Genomic DNA, 20,702 nt, shown 5'->3' on the forward strand with positions numbered 1-20,702 from the left:
AAAATTTCATTCCAATCAGATAAGAATTGCGCCCTCTAGAGGCTCAAGAAGTCAAGACCCAAGATCGGTTTATATGGCAGCTATATCAAGTTATCGACCGATGTGAACCATACTTAGCACAGTTGTTGGATATCATAACAAAATACTTCGTGCAAAATTTCATTCAAATCGGATAAGAATTGCGCCCTCTAATGGCTCAAGAAGTCAAGATTCAAGATCGGTTTATATGGCAGCTAAATCAGGTTATGGACCGATTTGAACCATACTTGACACAGTTGTTGGATATCCTAACAAAACACGTCGTGGATAATTCCATTCCAATCGGAAAAGAATTGCGCCCTCTAGTGGCTCAAGAAGTCAAGATTCAAGATCGGTTTATATGGCAGCTATATCAAAACATGGACCGACATGGCCCATTTACAATCCCAACCGACGTACACTAAAAAGAAGTATTTCAGCAAAATTTCAAGCGGCTAGCTTTACTCCTTCGAAAGTTAGCGTGCTTTCGACAGATAGACGGACGGACGGACAGACAGACGGACAGGCATGGCTAGATCGACATAATATGTCACGACGATCAAAAATATATATTCTTCATGGGGTCGGAGACGAATATTTCGAGTAGCTAAAGGGTGATTTTTTTGAGGTTAGGATTTTCATGCATTAGTATTTGACAGATCACGTGGGATTTCAGACATGGTGTCAAAGAGAAAGATGCTCAGTATGCTTTGACATTTCATCATGAATAGACTTACTAACGAGCAACGCTTGCAAATCATTGAATTTTATTACCAAAATCAGTGTTCGGTTCGAAATGTGTTCATTCACCGTAACGTTGCGTCCAACAGCATCTTTGAAAAAATACGGTCCAATGATTCCACCAGCGTACAAACCACACCAAACAGTGCATTTTTCGGGATGCATGGGCAGTTCTTGAACGGCTTCTGGTTGCTCTTCCCTCCAAATGCGGCAATTTTGCTTATTTACGTAGCCATTCAACCAGAAATGAGCCTCATCGCTGAACAAAATTTGTCGATAAAAAAGCGGATTTTCTGCCAACTTTTCTAGGGCCCATTCACTGAAAATGATTTGCAAGCGTTGCTCGTTAGTAAGTCTATTCATGATGAAATGTCAAAGCATACTGAGCATCTTTCTCTTTGACACCATGTCTGAAATCCCACGTGATCTGTCAAATACTAATGCATGAAAATCCTAACCTCAAAAAAATCACCCTTTATATGGCCTATGTTTCCTTTTAGATCAACCTACACAATATGCGAAAATTTCGAGAAAAACGGTTTTGCCGTTTTTCAGTCTATACGGAACAAACAAACCGAGTCCCAGATTGGCTAATGTGCCCATTTTGGGCGTTTTTGTGGGTGTGGGGTGACCCCCTATACTTCGATATGAATTTGTATGCCAGATTCGTTATCTACTCCCGCATACTCTTCATTTGATTCCCATATTGTTCCAATCTTTCCACTTTTGATTTTGGGTGGTGTTTTTGGCGTAACGGTGGATTTTAATTTTGGGTGGTGTTTTTGGGGTAATGGTGAAGGGTCCGCCAACTTCCGTTTTTAATAAATTATAAAGCTTATCCCTACTTCCGAATACCTACTCTCGAATACCTTTCATTTGAGTACCATTTTGTGAAGATCGTCAAATACACCTATTTTAAAGAGTTTTGCGGCTGAAGCGGCCCCCAGGTATTTGGACCCAACTTTTATTATGAAATTCGTACTCTACTCATGAATACCTTTCATTTGAATCCCATATTGTCTCGATCGGTCCGCTTTTATTTTTGGGTAGTACTTTTGGGGTAAGGGGGAGGGTCCGCCCCCTCCCAATTTCAAAAAATTATGTAACCTATGTTTCCTTCCAGACCAACCTACACAATCTGTGAAAATTTCAAAGTCACCGGTTTGGCCGTTTTTGAGTCTATACGGAACAAAAAAACACAAATTGAATTTTATATATAAGAGATATCTTGGCACGGGTCATCTACTCGTTTCCACTGTCTATGGAATTTATCGGGACGATAAGTCAATAACTGGCACCCGTCTGTCGGTTAAAGCTTAGCATAACGATAAGAATGAGCATATATTCAGAAAAACAAAATCCGTTAACAAGAAGTATATCCATAAGATAAATTGGGTAATAAGAATGGGAAACCCGGCCTAAATTTATTTTAAATATTTGACGCCTTGTTCATATAACAATTGAAGAGTATACTTCTATTCGGCCTGGCCGAATCCATTTCAATATTAGTCTACTTAGTCTCTATAATTCGATTCTCTTTTGTTTTTCATATCCTGTCTTTTCTTGTAAAATCCTTTTTTATATCTTTTTAGTTTCCTCTTTTCCTGGCAATTGTATATCAATTTTGATTCTATAAATATCCATTCTATAACTATTCAAAAAGTGTTTGTATGTGAGCCTAACATTAGAGTAACTAGCTTCCGGCATTCACGCTATACTTTCAAATGTCTTAACAATCATTGATACCTAAAATATTTGTAAACATTTTCCATAGAAGAACGATGAGCGAGGAAGAGAAAGGAAATGACATAGAAAAATATAACAATAATAACTTGATTTGTGCATTTTAGAACTAAAATAAACATAGCGATAGTTGACAATTGCTGTGTTTTATTTTAGTACTGGGTAGACAAGCAAAAAAAGTTTCCAGTGCAAGGCTGTTTACTTGCCATGAGGTGGTAGCGCCATTTGCCAATCTGTCAAAACAATACGAGGAAAAAAGTGAACATATTGGTAAAATTTATAAATAAAATTCGCAAAAAACGCATTTGGCATACAAGTCAAAAAATGGGGTAGATCCCCAGAATATTGGTCCCAAAAGTGGGTATCAATTTCGTGCTCTACTCCCCAATACCTTTCATTTGAGCTCTACATCGACATGGTCGGTAAATATGCCCGATTTAGGGGTGTTTTGGGGAGTGGGGTTGTCCCCCAAACTTTAAGCCCTAAAAATATATCAGCATCTCTATTCTCATATATCGATACATCATTTATTTGAATCCCATATTACCATTGGCCTTGAAATTGGGAATCAAATTCGTTTTCTAATCTCAAATACATTTCATTTTAACCCCTTATTGCAAAAGTCAGCAAATATGTACGGTTTGGGGTATGGACCCTATAAGCTATCAGTAGCGTGCTCTACTGTCTTGAAGACCCAAATTGTCTTGGCAAGCTAATACGTCCTACTTGAGGGTATTTATGGTGTTGGGACATCCCCTAGATAGTTGGTCCCAAATGTTCATATCAGATTCGTGGTCTACTCCCAAATAGCTTTCATTTGAACCCCATATTTCAATAGTCGGCAAACATGACCGGTTTGGGGGATGGGGCGGCCACTCTGTGAATATATATCAGATTCGTGTTGTACTCTAAAATACTTCTTATTTAAGCCCCATATTGCAACGATCAGCAAATACTTCCTATTTGGGTGGTATTATGGGGGTAGGGTGGCCCCATAAACACTTTTTCCCGAATTTTTATATTAGATTCGTGGTTAACTCCCAAAGACCTTTCATTTGAGCCCCATATTGATATGGTCGTAAATTTGTCCTCTTTGGGGCATGAGTAGGGGAGATCCCCCAAACACTTGGTCCCTCATTTTAATATCAGATTCGTATTCTACACTCATATAGCTTTTATTTATGACCCATATTGCCATGGTCAGTGAATAAGTCCTGTTTGGGGGGTGTTTTAGGGAAGGGGTGGACCCCCAGAATCGTGGTCCCACATTTGGATATCAGATTCGTATTCTACTCGCACATACCATATTCCCATGGTCGGTAAATATGCCCGATTTAGGGATGTTTTGGGGGTTGGGGTGGTCCCCCAAACATTCGGTCCGACAATTGGATATCAGATACATTTTCTGAAATACCTTTCATTTGAGTCCCATATTTTCGTGATTGGTCTATATATATATGTGGTAGGTTTGGGGGTGGGGCGGTCCCCCTAGGTATCCCATCCGAAATTTGGATACCGAATTTTAGTTTTTTGGTTACTATAAGTGAGCACACAAAATTTCGCTTAAATCGCACCACCCATCTACGAGATCTGGCATTTCTGAAAATTAGGGTAAGGCGAAGGGTTTTCAACTTTGAAAGGCAAATAGAGTTTTATTTTAAGTAACAATAACAATTGTGTAAATATTCCGCATAGGGGTCAAAATTCTCAAGACCCCATAATAAAATTTTTTGGACATTTGATTCGAAATCTACTAATCAATACCTTTCATTTGATACCCATACTGCCTAGGTTGGACTACTTCCCCCCAAGGGGGGTTTTTGGCCCCTAGCGGGTCCACGGGAGACCAGCGTAGCGCAAATGTTAGCATGTCCGCCAATGACGCTGAACGCCAGGGTTCGAATTCTGGCAAGACCATCCGAAAAAATTTTCAGCGATGGCTTTCCCCTCCTAATGCTGGCAACATTTGTGAGGTACTATTCCATGTAAAACTTCTCTCAAAAGAGGTGTATCACTGCGGCACACCGAACCGAACCGAACCGAAATTTATGCCACAATCTTCAATACTGTATACAAAACTCCAAAAATAATTTCGCATCAAAAATTGAAAATTTTCGTAAAAAAATGCAAAAAATAATCAAGTGTGAAATTTTAAGTAATTCTGTTTATTTTGCGAATCATCTTCGAATTTCGAACTGCGGAATTTTCGAAAATTTTGGAAATTCGAAAAAATGAAGGAGTTACAGCATTTTAGGCTTTGAATCTTCACTTCTAAGAAAAAAACGGTTTTTGCAAGGCTTTTCCTAGAAAAAATTACCGTATTCAGCACCATTACGAAAATGGTGTTTCTTCACGAATCCAACGGTGACCTGAGAATTTCGAAGTTCGCAAAACCAAGGATGTTTTAGCAATTTTAAGCTCACCCTGATTTTTTTGGATTTTTCGAATATCAATTTTGCGATTTGGATCTTGTTTGTTGAAGAAAAAGCATAGGAGTTGCACTTAACCGAATTTTTTGCCACAATCTTCAATACGGTATACAAACTCAAAAAATTATTTCGCATCAAAAATTGAACATTTTCGTAATTTCATTGAGCTTATGCGATTTGGAGCTTGTTTTTGAAGAAAAAACATAGGAGTTGCACTTAACCGAATTTTTTGCCACAATCTTTACATTTTCGTAAGGGGGTAGTCTTTGCTAAAAAATGCAAAAAAAAACAAGTGTGAAATTGTATGTAATTCTGTTTATTTTGCAAATTCTCTTCGAATTTCGAACCGTGGAATGCCCGAAAATTTTGGAAATTCGAAAAAATAAAGGGTTTACAGCATTTAAGGCTTTGAATCTTAACTTCTAAGAAGAAAAAAAAAGTTTTTTGCTAGGCTTTTCATACAAAACATTACGGTATTGCTTTATTCAGCACCATTACGAAAGGGGTGCTTCTTCCCGAATCCAACGGGGACCTGAGAATTTCGAAGTTCGCAAAACCAAGGATGTTACGGCAATTTTAAGCTCACCCTGATTTTTTTGGATTTTTCGAATATCAATTATGCGATTTGGATCTTGTTTTTTTGAAGAAAAAACATAGGAGTTGCACTTAACCGAATTTTTGCCTCAATACTGTATACAAAACTCAAAAAAATTTTTAGCATCAAAAATTTTAAATTTTTGTAATTTCATTGAGCTTATGCGATTTGGATCTTGTTTTTTGAAGAAAAAACATAGGCGTTGCACTTAACCGAATTTTTTACCACAATCTTCAATACTGTATACAAAACTCAAAAAATTATTCTCGCCTCAAAAATTTAAATTTTCGTAAGGGGGTAGCCTTTGCTAAAAAATGCAAAAAAAAACAAGTGTGAAATTTTAAGCAATTCTGTTTATTTTGCAAATCTTCTTCGAATTTCGAATTGCGTAATGCTCGAAAATTTTGGAAATTCGAAAAAATGAAGGAGTTACAGCATTTTAGGCTTTGAAAGAGGCTTTGAATATTTACTTCTGAAAAAATGGTTTTTGCGAGTCTTTTCATAGAAAAAAATTACCGTATTGCTTCATTCAGCACCATTACGAAAAGGGTGTTTCTTCACGAATCCAACGATGACCTGAGAATTTCGAAGTTCGCAAAACCAAGGATGTTACAGCAATTTTAAGCTCATTCTGATTTTTTTTGCATTTCTCGACTATCAATTATGCGATTTGGAGCTTTTTTTTTTTTTAAAACATAGGAGTTGCACTTAAGTGAATTTTTTACCACACTCTTCAATCCCGTATACAAAACTCAAAATATTATTTCTCATAAAAATTGAAAATTTTCGTAATTTCATTGAGCTTATGCGATTTGGAGCTTGTTTTTTTGAAGAAAAAACATAGGAGTTGCACTTAACCGAAAAAATAAAGGAGTTGCAGAATTTTTGACTTTGAATCTTATCTTCTGAAAAAATGGTTTTTGCGAGGCTTTTTATAGGAAAAAAATACCGTATTGCTTCATTCATCACCACTACGAAAAGGGTGTTTCTTCATGAATCCAACGGTGACCTGAAAATTTCGAAGTTCGCAAAACCAAGGATGTTACAGCAATTTTAAGTTCACCCAGAATGTTCTGTATTTTTCGGAGCTTGTTTTTGAAAAAAAAAACATAGGAGTTGCACTTAACCGAATTTTTTGCCACAATCTTCATTACTGTATACAAAACTTAAAAAATTTTTCGCGTCAAAAATTGAAAATTTTCGTCATTTCATTGAGCTTATGCGATTTGGAGCTTGTTGTTTGAAGAAAAACATAGGAGTTTCACTTAACCGAATTTTTTGCCACTTATCCGAATTTTTTGCCAGTCACAAACTTGAATCGGACTGCACTTATTGATAGGTGAGAAGTTTGCCACTGTTCCTTAGTGGAATGTTCATGGGCAAAATTTGCAATTTGCAGGGGAGGGTCCACGGGCCCGAGCCCCAAAAACGGACTTCATATTCAGCTTTCTGTCATCAAAATTAGGGGGTATGCAAAAAATTAGGTGTTTTTGCGAACTACAGTTTTGCCCTGTTACTAAAAGTTGCCTTTTGGATGACTGACAAAAGTTTCCCGAGCATGACTATTTCGAACAATGATCCTTCTAGTTTGGTTGCTTAAGTTATTCGTGGTCCACCCTATATAAAGTGTTTATTTAACACTTTCTATTCACATAATTTCCTTTCCTTCTCATTCATATGTCCTTTATATTAGTTTTAGTTAATTCTAATTATTCTTCTTTGTGTGTTGCAAGTTTGATGATCCTTGATTTTATGATCTCTTTTAATTTCTTTGATTATAGTTTTGATGATCTTTGATTTTATGACGTTTTGTTTTGTTTTTGTTTTCTTTGATTAAAAACTCTAATAAAATTTTTTGCTCACATAACTATGACCTAATAAATCTAAATATTCTTAATTTTCGCTTATTATTCAATATGTGTATATATAAAAAAAAGTCAATTCTTTCAAGTATTGTTTGATTTTTACGTTGAGGGATCGATCCTTTTGCTATGGTTAAAAACGTCTTGCTATTTTTTCTCTCTATATACAGGGTGGCTGATGAAAGCCGCTATTTAATAATAATAATTTAATAATTAATTTAATTAATTAATTAATTAATTTAATTAATAATAATTTAATAATTAATTTAATAATTTAATTTAACATGAATAAAAGAAAAATGTATTCCATACACCGAAAAAAAAATGTAGCAATATTCATCATTGTAGCAATATTCATCAGCCACCCTGTAGAATAGTTGCGTACTATTGTTGTTTTTTTTTTTGGTTTCTTTTTATTTTGTTAAGAATTTACCCTGTTAAATAATTCCGTGCTAATTTTCGTGTTTTTTTTTTTTTTTTGTTAAATTTTTTGAGTGATCTTCAACTCGTTTACTTATTGCATTATGTTGTAAATGTTGATTTATCCTTTTTGATGATGATTTCCATGTGTTTTGATTCGCTAACTAAAGTATTTTAGACCGGCAATCAATAGGAATTTCTCTATAAACAATTCCGAGTCAAGGACGGCAATGTGTGCCGCCCTGCCTATCAAAGTATTGGCGGTATGCGGCAAGGCATGATGTACATCATAACGCGTTAGAGTCAGTTCGGGACGGGCCAAGATAGGTGCTATGATGTTGTTAACCATTTCTCTGCAAAGAAATGAAGAAAAATAAAATGTCAAACAATAAAATAATATTTTTATAGGAATTTTTCATGGGTCCTTTACACTTAAAGATTTACTGTTGTATAAATTAAAGAATTAAGTTTGAAGTCTATATTCTTAAACTATTTTTGTTAATATTATAATTCTTTATTATAATTTATTGAAGTTTAAGCACCCATTATCCTTAAGAAGAAAAATTTATATAAAAACATGACAAGGCTCCTTTACACTCAATGATTTATTTTTGCAATAATTAAGTATTCAATTCATTCATTCAGTATTCAGTTCATTCGCGGCCTAACAGAATTCGGTGAATAAGGTTAAGTCAAGAGATCAACTGACATAACATTTTTATACCTACCACCCAAGAATGGGGTAATATTAATTTTGTCATTCAGTTTGCAATACATCGAAAAGTCCATATCCGACCCTATAAAGTATATATATTCTTGATCAGCGTAAGAATCTAAGACGATCTAGCCATGTTCTTCCGTCTGTCTGTTGAATTCGCGCTACAGTCATAAAAAATAAGGATATTGAGCTGAAACTTTGCACAGATTCTTTTTTGTCCATAAGCAGGTTAAGTTCGAAGGTTGCCTATATCTGACTATATCTTGAAATAGACCGATCGGCCGATTTAGACCGATCCGCCCCTCGACATACTTCAGCAATATGGCACAAATCGGTCCAGATATGGATATAGCCGCTATAGACTGATCTCTCGATTTAAGGTTTTGAGCCCATAAAAGGCGCATTTATTGTTCGATGTCGCCGAAATGTGGGACAGTGAGTTGTGTTAGGACCTTCGACTTCCTTCTTTAATTTGGCATAAATCGGACCAGATTTGGATATAGCTGCCATATAGACCGATCTCTCGATTTAAGGTTTTGGGCCCATAAAAGGCGCATTTATTGTCCTATGTCGCCGAAATTTGGGGCTGTGAGTTAAGTTAAGCCCCTCGACATACTTCTGCAATATGGCACAAATCGGTCCAGATATGGATATAGCTGCTATAGACCGATCTCTCGATTTAAGGTTTTGAGCCCATAAAAGGCGCATTTATTGTTCGATGTCGCCGAAATGTGGGACAGTGAGTTGTGGTAGGACCTTCGACTTCTTTCTTTAATTTGGCCTAAATCGGACCATATTTGGATATAGCTGCCATATAGACCGATCTCTCGATTTAAGGTTTTGGGCCCATAAAAGGCGCATTTATTGTCCGATGTCGCCGAAATTTGGGACAGTGGCTTCTGTTAAACCCTTAGACATCATTTTTCAATTTGGCCCAAATCGGTCCAGATTTTAATATAGCTGCGATATAGACCGATCTCTCGATTTAAGGTTTTGAGCCCATAAAATGCGTATTTATTGTCCGATTTTGCCAAAATTTGGGTCAATGACTTCTGTTAGGCCCTTCGACTTCCTTCTTTAATTTGGCCGAAATCGGTTCAGATTTGAATATAGCTGCCATATAGACCGATTTCTCGATTTAAGGGTTTGAGCCCATAAAATGCGCATTTATTGTCCGATGTCGCCGAAATTTGGGACAGTGAGTCGTGTTAGGCTCTTCGACATTTTTCTGGAACTTGGCCCAAATCGGTCCAGATTTGGATATAGCTGCCATATAGACCGATCACTCGATTTAAGGTCTTGAGCCCATAAAAGGCGCATTTATCGTCCGATTTCGCCAAAATTTGGGACAGTGAGTTGTGTTAGGCTCTTCGATATTTTTCTGAAACTTGGCCCATATTAGACCGATATCTTGGTTTAAAAACTTGGCCCATATTAGACCGATATCTTGGTTTAAAGACTTGGCCCCATAAAAGACGCATTTATAATCCGATTTCATTGAAATTTGACACAATGACTTATGTTAGGCTTTTCGACATCCGTGTTGTATATGGTGTAGATCGGTTTATTTTCAGATATAACTACTAAAAAGGCCAATACTTTGTTATACACAATTGAACAATGACTTTTACTTATTAGTATTTGGTCCAAATCGAAACATGATTTTGAATATGATTTCGAATGTAGATAACCAATAAAATAAAATAAAATAATAATTAGTGTGGATCTGAACGTAGTCCTCAATGTCTTGATCGCCACCTTCAAAATGCTTGACATTATGTTGCTCAAATAAAATCGTGCTCTAGCACGATGCTGATATCGTTTCAGGGTCCGCTCCCTAAACTCCCTTAAAACCGGTCATATTTTCCTATTATGGGAGTAACGGCCTCAAATTAAAGGTATTTGACAGTAGAAAACGATTATGAAGCTTTGTGTTTGAGGGTAGTGTCACCCCATAAACTCCCCCCAAAAACAATGGCAATTGCGGCTCGAATAAAATGAATTTAACAGTAGAGCGCTATGCTGACATTTTTCAGGGCTAAAGGTGTGGGTACTGCAAATGGCCGTCATACCACCCTGAATACCCCTCAAAATGGACATATTTGTGGATTATGGCAAAAAGGGGTTCAAATCTGTTATCTGTTTTATGACCAAGTGTTTTAGGGACGACTCATCCCATAAACCCCCCGAAACACACTGTTATACCGACTATAGCAATATGTTGCTCAAATTTGGTTTTGGGAGTAGAGTATGAATCTGATATCCACTTTGGAGGAAAGGGTTTGGGTACTCCAATTCACCACCAAAACCAAAAGAATGAAGTAGATCTAACATCCAAATGGGCGAACCTTCACCTTACCCTATTTTCAAAAACGCCAGATTTAGGAGTGGGTAAGGCGATTTTCGCGAAATTTAGTTTTTTTTTAATATCTCGAAAACAGAAATTTGGTATACTTAATTAAGGTGGGATGTCTAATGCGGCCGCCCCAGCTCCAAAGCCCGCCAAATGGAAATATAGATCAATAATGACAATATTAGGCTCAAATGAAAGATATTTGAGACTAGAGCATGAATCTGATACGAGTAGGCCCACCTCACCCCCAAAATCATCACCATACGGACATATTCACCGACCATAGCAATATAAGGCTCAAATAAAAGAAATTTGGGAGTAGAGCAGCAATATGATATCCACATTGGGGCGAAATATCCGAAAAGCCGTACCAGCAGCCCCAGGCATGACTTTTTTCCTGACCGCGGGCCCTGTCCAGCTAGTCATGCATAAAACTAAAAATCGAACCATAAATACCTTCGTAAATTGCAAAATACGAAGTAGGTCCTTGAAATTGAAAAAAAAAATTAGAGGCGAATATTTCCAAACCAGTGGAGACATTGTAGAGCTCAATCGAATTTGTTTGGAAGGGTTTTTTTTGAGGACTATTCAGAAAAAAATTTTAGAAATCGGACCACAAACGAAGATTTGGCAGGCCGAACAAATTTTCCAAATACCTGATTAACTCTAGGTGCCTGGCAAAAGACGCTCGGACAACCTAGACAAGATTTCGCTAACACCTCAGCTTTTACCATTCCAAATTTCCAAGAGATATCTCTACCTGTTCTCACACGGCATATATTTTACTAGTTTTTTCGATTTTCTCCCTCTATGTGTCGGCTGGCAGCTTTCCACAAACTTATTTAGTGAGTCCTAGTTTTCCATTATACAATTTTTTATGTTTTTTGTTCATATTGTAATACTTTTTTATAGTTTCTCCAAGTGCAAACATCCCTTAGCTTCGAGAATTTTCTTCTTACCTGTATATTGTCCCCAAATTGGAGTTATCTCTTATCGCTGCCTTGCACAATTCCAAACGTGCCGAATGTGCAGGAACATAACGATCTTGACTGGATCCACACAACAGTATGTTCTTAAAATGATGTAAATTACTGCGTTGACTGAGACGATATAGAAAGCTTTTGCGCATATCGCTGGTATCTCGCATACAAAGCTGTAGTAGAGAGCCGGATTTTTTCCATTTTTGCATAAACCACATACCTATAAAAAAAGGAAGAAAAATTTTCATTTAATTTCAAAACATTTTCATTAAAAACAAAACAAGTAAAAAGGCGTTAAGTTCGGCCAGGCCGAACTTTGAATACCCATCACCTCGGGTATTTATATGTAAACCACCTTTCGTCAAAATCCGGTGAAAAATGCATACCTTATGCCCCATAGCAGCTATATCGAAATATGTTCCGATTTCGACGTAATAAGTACAACTCATTGTTCAATTGTGTATAACAAATTGGCCTTTTTAGTAGCTATATCTAAAAATAAACCGATCTGAACCATATACGACACTGATGTCGAAAGCCTAACATAAGTCACTGTGTGAAATTACAATGAAATCAGATTATAAATGCGCCTTTTGTGGGGCCAAGACTTTAAATCGAGATATCGGTCTATATGGCAGCTATATTCAAATCAGGACCGATTTGGGCCAAGTTGCAGAAAAATGTCGAAGAGCCTAACACAACTCACTGTCCCAAATTTCGGCGACATCGGACAATAAATGCGCCTTTTATGGCCCCAAAACCTTTAATAGAGAGATCGGTCTATATGGCAGCTATATCCAAATCTGGGCGGATCTGAGCCAAATTGAAGAAGAATGTCGAAGGGAGTAACACAATTGGCTGTCCCAAATTTCGGCGACATTGGATAATTAATGCGCCTTTTATGGGCCCAAAACCTTAAATTGAGAGATCGGTCTATATGGGAGCCATATCCAAATCATGATCGATCTGAGCCAAATTAAAAAAAAAAATATGTCTAAGAGCATAACACAACTCACTGTTCCAAATTTCAGCAAAATCGGATAATAAATGTGGCTTTTATGGGCCTAAGACCCTAAATCGGTGGATCGGTATAGATGGCAGCTGGATCCAAATCTGGACCGATCTGGGCCAAATTAAAAAAAAATATGTCTAAGGGCATAACACAACTCACTGTTCCAAATTTCAGCAAAATCGGATAATAAATGTGTCTTTTATAGGCCTAAGACCCTAAATCGGTGGATCGGTCTATATGACAACTATATCCAAATCTGGACCGATCTGGGCCAAATTGAAGAAGAATGTCGAAGGGCCTAACACAACTGACTGTCCCAAAATTCAGCAAAATCGGATAATAAATTTGGCTTTTATGGGCCTAAGATCCTAAATCGGCGGATCGGTCTATATGGTAGCTATATCCAAATCTGGACCGATCTGGGCCAAATTACTGATAGATATCGAGGGGCCTAGCACAACTCACTTCCAAATTTCAGCAAAATCGGATAATAAATGTGTCTTTTATGGGCCTAAGACCCTAAATCGGCGGATCGGTCTATATGGTAGCTATATCCAAATCTGGACCGATCTGGGCTAAATTACTGATAGATATCGAGGGGCCTATCACAACTCACTGCCCCAAATGTCAGCAAAATCGGATAATAAATTTGGCTTTTATGGGCCTAAGACCCTAAATCGGCGGATCGATCTATATGGCAGCTATATCTAAATTTGGACCGATCTGGACCAAATTACTGATAGATATCGAGGTGCCTAGCACAACTCACTGTCCCAAATTTCAGCGAAATTGGATAATAAATTTGTCTTTTATGGGCCTAAGACCCTAAATCGGCGGATCGATCTATATGGGGGCTACATCAAGCTATAGTCCGATATGCTTATGGACAAAAAAAGAATCTGTGCAAAGTTTCATCTCAATATCTCTATTTGTAAAGACTGTTGCGTGATTTCAACAGACAGACGGACGGACATGGCAAGATTGTCTTAGATTTTTCCGCTGATCAAGAATATATATTAGTTATAGGGTCGGAAATGGATATTTCGATGTGTTGGAAACGGAATGACAAAATGAATATACCCCCATCCTTCGTCAGGAACACTGCAAAATAGGTGCAAAATACTGCCTAATGAAAGTTATGAATGACATCTATACCCAAGCCTGACGTGGTGATTTATGGGGCACCAAATACCTATAGACCTTTAAGCCTTACGCCCTTCCTGCTCACGGCAAGGTACAACAACAGTGTACAACACACTGCTACAACTACAACAACTATTTAAAAGAGTAGGATACTTGGAGAATTGCTCAAGACTACATTTCTATTTGAAAAAGTAGATCGATGGAAATAGTTTTACACGAGCTAATACGAGGGTTACCTTTTATATTTCGGGATTGGACAAATCATTGTAAATCATGGAGTTACACGTATGAGCCCGAAAGTAAGCAGCAGTCGACTGTATGGGTGTTTCATGATGAGCCAAATCCAACAAAAGTTGCTAGCGCACGAAGCACTTCCAAGCAAATGATCGTCTATTTTGCGGAAAAACTGGACATGTCGCAATCGTAAACTAGAACATCGTAGAACGGTCAATTCTCAGTGGTACACAACAATCCGTGTCAAATTTTGTGCAGATCGGTTGAAAATTGTAGCTGCAATGACCATTTAAGTGCAAATCGGGCGATACATATATATGGGAGCTATATCTAAATCTGAACCGATTCTGATAAAATCCTGCACATATGTTAAGATCAGCAACAAAACAATCCGTGCCAAATTTTGTGCAGATCGGTTGAAAATTGTAGCTTTAACGGCCATTTAAGTGCAAATCGGGCGATACATATATATGGGAGCTATATCTAAATCTGAACCGATTTTTACCAAAATCAATAGCGTTCTTCCTGGGGTTAAAAAGTGATATGTGCAAAATTTCGTGATGATTGGACAGCAAATACGACCTGCACTTTGATTACAAGGATACATGGACTCACACACGGACAGACGGACATGGCTAATTCGAATCCGAAAGTGATTCTGAGTCGATCGGTATACTTATCAATGGGTCTAGCTCTTCTCCATCTTAGCGTTGCAAACAAATGCACAAACTTATAATACCCTGTACCACAGTGGCGGTGTAGGGTATAAAAATATGAAGCCTTCTGACGATCCCAAAAATCTTATACCATATCTTTAACCTAACCTTACCTACATCTGACAGCCAACTTGAACCTTAAAAAGCCTATATCATTTACTTACCCATATTGACCAGGCCGCTGGTATTATACAATGTGCCCAAATGTGGTCCCGATAATGAGAGGAATGTATGCAGGCGTGGCAGTAGTGAACGCATTTGTGGTCGTGCCAAAGCGCTGCGTACAATAATTGTTCCCAATGAGTGAGCTACGAATGAAATGCGTGTTGGATTGAGTCCACAGGTTTCGATATGATATAAAATTTCAGCAACAAGTCTGGAAAGGAAACAGAAATCAATTATTAATATCATCAAACAAGTAAGAGCGAGGTAAGTTCGGCCGGGCCGAATCTTATATACCCTCTACCATGGATCGCATTTGTCGAGTTCTATGCGCGGTATCTCTTTATATCAAGTTAGAGTCCGAGTCGGATCATAAATGAATGTTGAATATTGTAGAAGTCATTGTGTAATATTTCAGTTCATTCGGATAAGAATTGTGCCTTGTAGGGGCTCAAGAAGCAAAATCGGGAGATCGGTTTTGTATGGGAGCTGTATCAAGCTATTGATCGATTCAGACCATATTAGACACGTATGTTGAAGGTCATGAGAGAAGCCGTTGTAGAAAATTTCTTCTAAATCGAATGAGAATTGCGCCCTCTAGAGGCTCAAGAAGTCAAGATCCCAGATCGGTTTATATGGCAGCTATATCAGGTTATATACCGATTTGCGCCATACTTAGCACAGTTATTGGAAGTCATAACAAAACACTACGTGCAAAATTTCAGTCAAATCGGACGAGAATTGCACCCTCTAGAGGCTCAAGAAATCAAGACCCAAGATCGGTTCATATGACAGCAATATCGAAACATAGACCGATTTGAACCATACTAAGTTTCAGTTCATTTTGATAAGAATTGCGCCTTGTAGGGGCTCAAGAAGCAAAATCGGGAGATCGGTTTATATAGGAGCTGTATCAAGCTATTGATCGATTCAGACCATATTAGACACGTATGTTGAAGGTCATGAGAGAATCCGTTTTAGAAAATTTCTTCTAAATCGGATGAGAATTGCGCTCTCTAAAGGCTCAAGAAGTCAAGATCCCAGATCGGTTTATATGGCAGCTATATCAAAACATAGACCGATTTGCGCCATAATTAACACAGTTATTGAAAGTCATAACAAAATCTTATTTGCAGAATTTCAGTCAAATCGGACGAGAATTGCTTTCTCTAGAAGCTCAAGAAGTCAAGACCCAAGATCGGTCTATATGGCAGCTATATCAGGTTATATACCGATTTGCGCCATACTTAGCACAGTTATTGGGAGTCATAACAAAACCTTATTTGCAGAATTTCAGTCAAATCTGACGAGAATTGCGCCCTCTAGAGGCTCAAGAAGTCAAGACCCAAGATCTATTTATATGGCAGCTATATCAAAAAATGGACCGATTTGAACCATACTTAGCACAGTTCTTGGAAATCATAACAAAACACTATGTGCCAAATTTCAGTCACATCGGACGAGAATTGCGCCCTCTAGCGGCTCAAGAAGTCAAAACCCAAGATAGGTTTACATGGTAAATCGGTCCATGTCAAAACTTGGACCGATTTGGCCCATTTACAATTACAACCGACTAATAAAAAGTATGTGTGTAAAATTTCAAGCGGCTAGCTTTACTCCTTCGAAAGTTTGCGTGCTTTCGACAGACAGATGGACGGACGGACAGACGGACGGACATGGCTAGATCGACTTAAAATGACGATCAAGAATATATACTCTTTATGGGGTATCAGATGCATATTTCGAGGTGTAACAAACAGAATGACGAAATTAGTATACCCCCATCCTAGGGTGGAGGGTGTAACAAGAGATGGAAATTTCTCTTGAAGAAAATAGAAATTGGTCCTCTCTTTAGCTGTTCATATTAGAATTCTATGTGGCAACACTGGATATTCCAGAGATGTCAATTGTGGCAACACTAGTTATAACAGAGATGTTAATTGATCTAAAAGCAGGCGTTAGGCTAGAGAGAGGATTTTTACCTTCTGCTTTTTTTTTTTTGATTTTCGTTTTTCACTCACCTATCAGTCATGGTATCGAAATCGGAAAATGTATCACCCTGATTCCTTTCGGACATGAGAAATTCCAAATTGGCTCCAGGCAAACCCAATTCCAGGTAGGTGCGTACCAAGCGCAAATCGGCCGAATTACCATCTAGGCCATGAACACAGATGATTAAATGCATGCCATTCGGTGAGAAGGCACGATACTCGTCGCTGATGTAAAAATAAGGCAATTCTGAGGAGAGTTTGGTAAAGTCTGAATAAATGCTGCCGTTGTATTTCAATTGTTTGCGAAATTCTTCGCGATATTTTTCAAATTCCATTAGCGATATGTTGCATTCCTGGCCTTTGGGTGTTTTCTTGTGTGACTTAGTGCTGCTCGAGCGTATGACCACACATTGGTGGGGCTGCGGTGGAGCCGCAGATGCTGGTGTCTGCTGCTGGGCTATACCGTTAGAGTTCTCTTTGTTTTCATCCTCTATGTTATCTTGGGATGGTTGACTCGACAGCTGTGATTGGGAGGAGTTCATGGGTAGTTTGTGACTGCTCGATGTGTTCGAGGGCGTCGAGCGATTCGATTTATTGTTGTTGACTAAAGAGATTTTATTAGTGCCCAGGTTGCCAAAATCTTTGGGTCTTTTCATCTCGATAATGCTATGGGAGCGTACTACAGGCTTATTGGTGAATATATTGGCCGGTGTTATGGGTTTCATGGACTCGTAAATGTGATAGACGGGATTATCTATGGCTACAATGGGTTGTCTCAGATTCATGGCATGCGGCGGTATCTCTTTTAGAGGTGGTGGTGGAGCCGGTGGCACTATCATCGAGGACGAGGGAGAGGAGTGTTGGGTGAGACTCTGATAGGTGTCTTGCGTTGGCGGATGGTTGCTGGAGTTTGCTGCTGCATAATTTGTCGTTGATTTATTCGCCGATTTGTTGGCCCTCTTCTGTGGCTGGGGCTTTTCAGTTGTTGTGTTGGGTGTGTTGGTCATTGGCGGATCCCTAAACTCATCGGGCGGCAGAAGGTCATCTTGAAATTGTTGAGGTGGTGGCACCCTGACATTCGTTATGGCCGTGGTGCTCTCCTTTATGCTGGTCAAATCGAATTCCGATTTGGATTTTTCTCCTTTGCGATAACGCTCTCTTCGCTGATTTTGCACCAAAGAGAAATCGGAATCTTCCACTTCTGTCGATTCATTATAGGGTATATTTCTTAGGTTTCTTCTTAGTTCGGAACGCAAACGTTCTGGCTTCACTTTCACCGTCACCGAAGTGACTTTCTTGCTCACCAAACCCCCGTCGGGGGTAGTTTGCAAAACAGCGGAGCTCTTCAACTGGCCCCTTGACTCTTTGAGCTTTTTACTTTTGTTTTGCTGTTCCAAGAGCTTTTGTAGCTTTAAGCGCAATTGTTCTCCATTTAGGCGGGTCTCCAGTTCATTTCTCTCCTTGGTTTGTTGTTGCTTCAATATCGTCTCAGGACTGGAGGGTACAATGGAGCTTCGTCGACTGGACACCCAGCCACTCTCCTCACTCAGTGAGGAGGTGGAGTCACTTATCACTCCCTCGGTGGTGAACTGGGGCGGCGGCACTAGATTCGGCAATGACTCACTAAAACCACTTGTGGTTTGCTCTTGTTCCGCCGACGTAGAGGTGGTGTCCAGCTTAAAGGGCACACTGGCCGAGGAGAGCATTTTCTGCTCCGCCTTGGCCTTTTTCACTTTGGAGGGTATATCACTTTCCGAGCTGCTCGACTCTTTGCGCAGCGTGCCATTCTTGAGCATTTCCTTAAGATCTGAGACACGCACCCGAGCTATTTCTACTGAACGAGGAATGGTGGAACTATTATTGGATTCCCCTTCCTTGTTGGTGGTGGTGTTGGCATTATTTAATTGTCTTAAAGCTTGGGAAGAACTACTGCGGGGTATAGCTATTTGCTGAGGCCAAACTATGGAATTAGCGGGAGTAGTAGGATTACCTGGGGCATCTGCTGCAACACCCAATGCACCATTTTGTGGCTGGCCATTCACTGCACTGGGGATGGGGGGATATGAGTTGCGTGGTATTATCTCACCATTCGTTGTCATGGTCTTGGGTAGAGAGTTGTAATAGGACTGCTGCCGTTCCATCATCTTTTTGGGAGGATTTAACATTTTGATCTCATGCAGGTAGTCATATTTACTGGCAGCTGTGGCATTCATGTCCATACAAGCCCTGCCCAAGGTGTGGGCATTGGTGGAGCCATATTTCTGGTATTGGCTGCCACCATTTGCAGTCATTTCCTGGGAGGGGTCGTCAAAGTTTTTGTATTTCAGGCGAAACTCGTTGATGTTTCTCATAAGGTCTTCGGCCTGAACCTTAGGTTTGCGGCTGCCATTTAGGCCAAAGCCTTTAAAAGTCTTTTCCTGGCCTTCCTCGCTGTACAACATGCCATGATTCAGTTCATTTTCGGATAACTTGGGCGCATAGCCCAATGTGTTGTGGTGGTAAGTCCTTAGCGAGGGAGTACTGTGTACGGTGCCATCCAATTGATCCAAGGATTTACTATGCCGCGCCGGCAGTGTACCAGAACTGCCCATATCACAAAATTCATTCATAGTGGGATCAATGCCACTGTCGATTTCATCCAGCAAACCATTGACCGAATGCCGGGACATGTAACGATGCCCCAGCACGGGAGCATTGGGCCCTTTTGAAGCCGCCGAAGGGGCTATGGTTAGGCTGGCCTGTAAAATCTCCCCACCCAAAGCAAAACGGGGCGTCAACACCCCCGCCATGCTGCCATTTGTTTTCGTTGCATAATCATAGCTGCCTACACCGCATGAGCACTCCTTACCCCCCGCTGAAGCAGATCGACCGGTGTTTAAGCCCATTGACTTCTCTGTGGCAGAACAGTTGTTGATTTTGTTTTTCCCATTGACCACCGACATATCCACACGATTTAAATGTGGCTCGGAGCCAGTTCTTTTGCGTGTAAATTTTCCCGGTTCCACATAGCGATCTTCAAATATCAAAGGCATGGAACTGGTATCCCCATCAATGGGAGTGCAGTGTACCGGCAAGGGAGGCAAAGATTGCATATAACGACTGCGTCTAGCCATCTCCGAAATGGCCACATAATTTTGATAGTTACTGTCATAGCAACCGGCCGCCGTGTGACGAGGATTCTCCATGACAAAGAAGCCTTCGGCAAATCGCCTTACACGCAGTATGTGGTGCTTTTTTGCCAGCAGCGTATGCACGGAAGGTTGTGTTGAGGCTATTAGGACTCGCCTCCAAAACATAATGCACTCCGCACAGAGTTGCGCTATGTCGGAGTTGGCTCGTATGGTGAAGTCTTCTTCGGAGTCGTGATTCTGGAATGTAGAAAGCACGAATGACCGTGAACAAAAAAGAGATTAAAATAGAACATTGGATTGGATTTTTTCCAAAGAAATTATAATTTTTAAAAATGTTCTATAAAACAAAATTTTGTTAAGTTTAAAAAAAATAAATTTTAAAAAATTTTCGATATGAAATTTAAAAAAAATTTAAAAATTTTCTAAAAATTAACCCCAAAAGTACTACCCAAAA

The 20,702-nt window shown here is 39.1% G+C and overlaps 1 protein-coding gene across 1 annotated transcript in view; it reads right to left on the reverse strand.

Moving 5' to 3' along the window:
* Positions 1–7,832: 7,832 nt before the first annotated feature.
* Positions 7,833–20,702, reverse strand: part of LOC106091808 (uncharacterized) — a 194,169-nt gene continuing 181,299 nt past the window's right edge. The window contains exons 6-9 of the mRNA XM_059360224.1: positions 17,148–20,485; positions 15,129–15,340; positions 11,839–12,079; positions 7,833–8,161 (exon numbers count right to left, since the gene is read on the reverse strand). Coding sequence (XP_059216207.1) covers positions 7,969–8,161; positions 11,839–12,079; positions 15,129–15,340; positions 17,148–20,485 — 3,984 coding nt within the window. The 3' untranslated portion in view covers positions 7,833–7,968. The remainder of the gene's footprint in view (positions 8,162–11,838; positions 12,080–15,128; positions 15,341–17,147; positions 20,486–20,702) is intronic.

Source organism: Stomoxys calcitrans, chromosome 1 (assembly GCF_963082655.1).
Source record: "Stomoxys calcitrans chromosome 1, idStoCalc2.1, whole genome shotgun sequence".
Lineage (NCBI taxonomy): Eukaryota > Metazoa > Arthropoda > Insecta > Diptera > Muscidae > Stomoxys > Stomoxys calcitrans.